Source organism: Triticum aestivum, chromosome 5D (assembly GCF_018294505.1).
Source record: "Triticum aestivum cultivar Chinese Spring chromosome 5D, IWGSC CS RefSeq v2.1, whole genome shotgun sequence".
NCBI lineage: Eukaryota > Viridiplantae > Streptophyta > Magnoliopsida > Poales > Poaceae > Triticum > Triticum aestivum.
The window spans coordinates 9842371-9849615 of NC_057808.1; the positions used below are offsets into that span (position 1 = coordinate 9842371).

The 7245-nt window shown below is 48.2% G+C and overlaps 1 protein-coding gene across 1 annotated transcript in view; it reads right to left on the bottom strand.

Annotated features, from left to right (window-relative positions):
* Window positions 1-2360, bottom strand: part of LOC123119103 (uncharacterized) — a 5470-nt gene extending 3110 nt beyond the window's left edge. Inside the window, exons 1-2 of the mRNA XM_044538779.1 lie at window positions 374-2360; window positions 70-274 (exon numbers count right to left, since the gene is read on the bottom strand). Of these exons, the coding sequence (XP_044394714.1) occupies window positions 70-274; window positions 374-2242 (2074 nt within the window). The 5' untranslated portion in view covers window positions 2243-2360. The remainder of the gene's footprint in view (window positions 1-69; window positions 275-373) is intronic.
* Window positions 2361-7245: the final 4885 nt, after the last annotated feature.

Sequence of the window (7245 nt, forward strand, 5' to 3'; positions counted from 1 at the left end):
CTCTCTAATGTTTTAAACCTAGATGGCTGCTCATGCTACTGGTGCTACTGGGAAGGAATATGGACTTACCAGTATGTATCAGGGGTAGAGGGCAGCAGAAATCTGGTTTTGCCTGCTCACCAGGACACGACCAATTGAGTTCAGCGAAGAAGAGTTTGTTACCAGCAGTCCTTGATTTGGAAGCAGCCACAAAATTAACGTGGTAGCACTCCCTGTCTAAGGACTCGGAACCAGCCACCATACCACAGATAACAGTTAGCACATATTTTGGTTCCTAAAACAAGCAACATCAATGTCAAATGAAGCAGCTGATAGTGAGATGTAATGAATATGTACCAAGTAAACAAGGATGAATAAAAGCAAAGCCACGTACCAGAGGATGCTCAGAGGCATATTTCTGCAGCAGTTGTTCAAGCTTAGAGCAAAGGTACAAGCTCATGCTGTCATAATATGACTTCATTCTTTGCAGAGTCACCTTAGCCTCCTCGCACAATTCGGACACCTTGCGAGGTTCGGGGTCCAATGTCACTGCTTTATATCGGAGGAACTGCTCTATTTGGCCAAGAGATTCAGGAGAGATCACACCATTGGTGCCAGTTGTCAACAAACGCCGTAGGTCATACAGCACATTGGGCGTCAGGGACGCGAGGAATGACCCTAGTGCAGCATGTTGTGGGTGTCGAGCGGCTGCGGCTGCGGCAGGAAACTGCTGCAAGGTGTGCGTCCCCTGGGAAAGGTCACAGCATTTCAAGGAGAGGTGCTCCATCACCTGCTGCGTCGAGCAGCCAGAATCAGAGTTTCCTCGGACAAGGGCGATGAGGCCTTCCAAGGAACGGACCTCCACGCGCAGCATAGATAGGGCGTCGATGATGTGATACTCTTCGATTTCGGTCAAGGGTAGCGGGTAGACAATGCTGTGCCAAATGGAGTTGACAATGATGTTGGAGACAGGGTCCATGGGGCCATAGCAGTGGCCAGCGAACAAGATGTCGCGGATGAGCCGCATAGAGCGCGGCAGCATGGTGAACACTTTTAGATAGAAGGCGTGGATCGTGCTGTGAAGCCGCATCCTGAGAGACTCGGTGTATTCGCAGGCATCACCACAACAACTCTCCACCAGACCGCCGGTTCGATAGGCTTTCTCAGCGTCTTCCAAACAAGATGATATCATGGATCTCCTGCCCCGGGGGGACTGGGGGGATAGGGATGCCAAGCGGTCTCCATGTCGCTCAACCTTGTAGGTGACCAGGGAGAAGTTACCTCCATGATTCACGGAGTTTGTGTTGTGGGTTGATATCTGTGCTTCATCCGGATTGAAGTTGCGATAGTAAACGGTGAGTTCACCACTGTCAGGCAGCAACTTGACCTGGAGATCAAGGGGGGCACCGTGCTGGTGGCGCAGCATACGCACGATGAGCTCAACATCATCGAGGGTGAGCTTGCGCCCTTGCGGCTTGAGGAACGGGGCGGCAGCGTCAAGCCACTGTTGGGGCAGGGGCGACGCCTGGAGCCGCACAAGGACATCAGGCGCAGGGTGCGACACATAGATTGCGGCGCACTTGAGGGCGGCTTGCGTCCTTTGGGAGGCCGGGTTGGGGATCTGAAGCTCGGCATCGTAAAGATCGTGCTCGACCAGCAGGACGGCCCGGACAAGATCACCGCGTGCCCAGTGGAGGTAGCGTGTGGCCTGTTCTTCACTAAGGCATCCGAAGTAGCTCACCATGAAGCTGCGGAGAGCGAGGTAGGATGCCCCAGCAACTCTGGCCCAGGTGTCTCTGCGGGAGAGAGTAGTGTGCCGGCTGGGTCGCGCCAGCCTGCTGGACCTCCTCCTGCAGTGCAGAGGCGGATCCGGGAAGTCGCGCCGGAGGAGGGCGATGGTGTTGAGGATGATGTTGGAGGCGGGGTCGAGGAGGCCGAGGGAGAGGGCGGATCTGCCCATGGATGTCATCAGCTGGTCAGCGGCGTCCGCTGGCATGTCTTCGACGGGCAGCCGGTCGATCGCCTCCTCGTAATAGTCGGGGATGGTCTCCATGAGATCGAATTTGAGACAGAAGTCAGGGGGCTCGTCGCACTCGCCGCTGTACAAGCACGAGAAGAGCCCCCTTCGATCTCCCGGCGTCGTCAGCTGCGATGTCTGCGCTTCGGCGGCCGGAGAGAGCCGCGGACTCTTGCGGCGCAGCCGCCGCGCCGGCGGCGGTACGGCTTCCGGGGAGAGCTGCGGAATCTTGCGGCGCGGCGGCATCAGCTCGGTTCGGCGGCGGCGGATCTAGGGTTCGGTGGCTTCTCCTCGGATAACACAAGGAGACGAGTGCGTGCGTTGGGAGTTGGGAGATACGATGCTTGGACAAGCAGCGGTTTGTTTATTTTCCTCTTGTATTTACCTTTTGAGATGATGGGTGGTGGTGCCTATTGGCTGTTTTTTCTTTCGTTAGGGCAGGTCCGGAATTTATTTTATGAAAAATCTAGCTCGCTTTTATTACTCGACAGAAAGGGATATAGTGAATTCAGAAGCCACATCAAACGACCATATCTAACAAAGTAAAATTGCGAGCTAGATTATGAGCATGTGTATTCGATGCATGTCCATCATGTATGAAACGAACTTCGCTGAAATCTCTTTATCGTTGATGGGTCTCCATGAGGACGAGAAATAACTGGACGGCTACCCTTGTTGATGGTATTATTCACATGCAGGCAATCTGATGAAATAAAGACAGAGTTGGAGTTGGAGGTCAACCGCTAGAGAGAGGGCTTCTCTACATGCCAAAGATTCAAGAGTGGCAGGATCAAATACTCCAGAACAAGCAAACACTGAAGAACCTTGATATATGCCATCATAACTACGACAGATAGTTGTGACCACTCCTCTATTATTGCTTCTCGAAACAGGTGCATCAACGTTAATCTTCATCATATGTTAGGGAGGGGGATCCATCTTGGAGGGGCCAATGGAGCATGTTGGACACTTACTGGGTGTTGAGTTCGTTCGTGTACGATCTCCAAATCAGCCAAAAAAACTTCCAGTAAAAGAGTAAACTGATAATGAACTCTGAAATGTATTCTCATGAATAGCTTTGCCTCTCACTGCCCAGCTTGCCCATGGAGTTACTACAGTTTTGGCAAACCGACCATGTTAATGATTCAATGAGGAAAAAGATCCACTCTTTTGGGCATTGGCACACCACACAAGTTGATGGAAATGTGTTCAATGAGCTCTTTATCAAGCAGTGCCCAAAGACTCCTAGCCATTGGGCAGTTTAGAAACGAGTGGTGCCAGTTATCATTAGCGGCATGACAAAAGAAACATTGTGCCTCGTTAGCCGTATGACGGTGATGACAAATAGACCCTATGGGGATGGATTCATGAGCCAATCTCTAAAAAAAACGCGGATTTTACTTGGGATCTTTGTTCTCCACATATGGCACCATTTCTTCCGTTCACAAGTAGACAAAGATGAAGATTGCCTGCCCTCCAACCAATCTTCTCGATCCTTTTTAGTCACAGCCAAGAGCCTATAAGCAGAACGCACCATGAAGTTACCTGATTTCTCAAAATGCCTAGCCCATGAGTCCTCTTGATATGTCGTGCACAACTGTATGGACTTGATAATTTGAATATCCATTGGAAGAAAATATTGTTGCAGCAATGCGCCATTCCAACATCTCTGTCCTTGGTCAATAAGCTCAGACACCGACAAAGGAGGCTAAGGTGCCAAAGCAATAGTGGGGAGTAGTTTAGAATCCTGACTCCTGAGGTAGCCAATTGTCCTGCCAAACCCGAGTACTAGCACCATTGCCGATTCTTCTAATCATGCCAAGCTTTAGAGCATCACGTTCTTCAAGGATGGATCTCCGAACCTGGGAGGGCCAACCACCAAGATCAACACTCACAAGATCACGCTTCGGGAAATAAACCGATTTCAGGAGTCTGGCGCTAAGAGAGTTAGGATCCATGAGGATTCTCCAGGCTTGTTATGCAAGTAAGGTAATGCTGAACAACTCAATATCCCAAAGGCCGAGACCCCCAAGGTACTTTGCCATGCACATGATTTCCCATGCAACCTAGCATGGCTTCCACTGTATGTTTTTGTTGCCCCACCAAAATCCTCTTAATAGAGTTTCTATGCGCTGATAGAGGCCACGTGGTAGCTTGAAACAAGACATAGAAAAAGTTGGTATTGCTTGGGCCACAGATTCGATGAGAACTAGAAAATGCAAGTTATCAACCAGAGGGGGGTCGATGGGAGATTTTTTTAAATTCGTCGAAGGTGGGGATTTTTTAGAGTAAGAGAGTGACGAAATACAAAACAGGATGAAAACTAAGTGGTCAAAGCGAAACTAGACAGGCATACACAATAGTGACAGATGAAGAACAAACAATCAAACATATACATGATGAACCGAAGAAATGAAAAGCATCAAGATGAAAGTCATTAGTTCAAAGTCTTCAGAGTGAGAGACACAAATTCCTCAAGTGCAGAAATACTGAAAGTAAGGGTTGAGGAATTTGAAACCAGGTTGGCACGGTGAAGACAATGGATTTGTTTGACCAGTTCCAATTGTTGTGTCAACTGTACGTCTGGTTAGGGAGGCTCGAGATTTAACTCGAAACACACTAAGTCTTCACCTTATTCCCCTTGAGCTAAGGTCACTCAGACCTCGCCCAATCACACATGGTAAGTGTTCAAGGTAGACTTCTGAAACCTTCACAAACTCGTTCTATGGTACTCCACAAATTCTTCTTGGATGCTCACAACATGACGCCTAATCGTCTAGAAGAATCACAGTCTTCAAAGGCAACAAGAGTCAGATCACACAGGTCAATCTCTTCAGTGATGCTCAATCACTTTGGCTTGGGGTGTTTGGTTTTTCCTCACTTAGGATTCTCTCAAGTTCTTCATGAAGGAATATGCCCTAGAGGCAATAATAAAGTTGTTATTTTATATTTCCTTATTCATGATGAAGGTTTATTATTCATGCTAGAATTGTATTAATCGGAAACCTAAATACATGTGTGAATACATAAACAAATACCATGTCCCTAGTAAGCCTCTACTAGACTAGCTCGTTGATCAAAGATGTTCGTGGTTTCCTAACCATAGACATGTGTTGTCATTTGATAACGGGATCACATCATTAGGAGGATGATGTGATGGACAAGACCCATGCGTTAGCTCAGCATAATGATCGTTCAGTTTATTGCTATTGCTTTCTTCATGTCAAATACATATCCTTCGACTATGAGATTATTCAACTTCCGAATACCGGAGGAATGCTTTATGTGCTATCAAACGTCACAACATAACTGGGTGATCATGAAGATGCTCTACAGATATCTCTTTAAAGGTGTCTGTTGAGTTGGCATAGATCAAGATTAGGATTTGTCACTCCGAGTATCGGAGAGGTATCTCTGGGCCATCTCGGTAATACACATCATAAGCTTGCAAGCAAATGACTAAGGAGTTAGTCACGAGGTGATGTATTACGGAACGAGTAAAGAGACTTGCCAATAATGAGATTGAACTAGGTATGAAGATACCGACGATCGAATCTCGGGCAAGTAACATACCGATGGACAAAGGGAATTACATATGTTGTCATAATGGTTCGACTGATAAAGATCTTCGTAGAATATGTAGGAACCAATATGGGCATCCAGGTTCCGCTATTGGTTATTGACCGGAGAGGTGTCTCGGTCATGTCTACATAGTTCTCGAACCCGTAGGGTCCGCATGCTTAACGTTTGATGACGATATAATATTATATGAGTTGTGTCATTTGGTGACCGAATGTTGTTCGGAGTCTCGGATGAGATCACGGACATGACGAGGAGTCTCAAAATGGTTGAGAGGTAAAGATTGATATATAGGACAATGGTATTTGGACACCGGAAGTGTTTCGGGTGGTACCGGGTACTATCACGTCACCTGAAGGGGTTCCGGGCAGACCCGGTAGGCTTTTGGGCCTTATGGGCCAAAAGGGGAAGAGCGCACTAGCCCACAAGGGGCTGGTGCGTCCCTCTACCCCCTGCCCACGCACCAAAGGAGGGAGGGAATGAAAGGGGAGGCGCCCTAAGGCAGCCATCTCCCTTTCCTTTCCCCCTCGTGTCCAAATAAGGAAAGGGGGGCACAGGGCAAGGCAGCAGCCCTAGGGCTACCGCCAGGTCTATTGGGGCGCCCTAGGGGCTGACTCCTCCCCTCCCAATTATATATATGGGGAGGGGCGCCACACAAGGGAAACACATGGTCTTAGCCGTGTGCGGCGCCCCCCTCCACCGTTTATTCCCTCGGTCATATTTTCGTAGTGCTTAGGTGAAGCCCTGCAGAGATCACATCACCATCACCGTCACCATGCCATCGTGTTGTCGGAACTCATCCACTACCTCGCCATCTTGCTGGATCAAGAAGGCGCGGACGTCACTGAGCTGAACGTGTGCTGAACGCGGAGGTGCCGTACGTTCGGTACTCGATCGGTTGGATCGCGAAGAAAGTTCGACTACATCAACCGCGTTGTAAAACGCTTCCGCTTACGGTCTACGAGGGTACTTAGACACCCTCTCCCCCTCTCGTTGCTATGCATCTCCATGGATAGATCTTGTGTGTGTGTAGAAATTTTTGTTTTCCATGCAACGTTCCCCAACAGTGGCATCCGAGCCAGGTCTATGCGTAGATGATATGCACGAGTAGAACACAAAGAATTGTAGGCGGTGACAGTCATACTGCTTACCACCAACATCTTATTTTGATTCGGCGGTATTGTGGGATGAAGCTTCCCGGACCAACCTTACATGTCCACGCACATGAGACCGGTTCCACCGACTGACATGCAACTAGTTTTGCATAAAGGTGGCTGGCGGGTGTCTGTTTCTCCTACTTTAGTTGAATCAAATTTGACTAAGGCCGGTCCTTGAAGAAGGTTAAAACAACAAACTTGATGAATCACCGTTGTGGTTTTGCCATAGGTAAGAACGGTTCTTGCTAGAATCTCGTAGTAGCCACGTAAAACTTGCAACAACAAAGTAGAGGACGTCTAACTTGTTTTTGCAGGGTATGTTGTGATAAGATATGGTCAAGACATGATGTGATATATGTTATTGTATGAGATGATCATGTTTTGTAATTTATCGGCAACCGGCAGGAGCCTTATGGTTGTCTCTTTATTGTATGAAATGCAAACACCATGTAATTGCTTTACTTTATCACTATGCATTAGCAATAGTTGTAGAAGCAATAGTTTGCGACACGA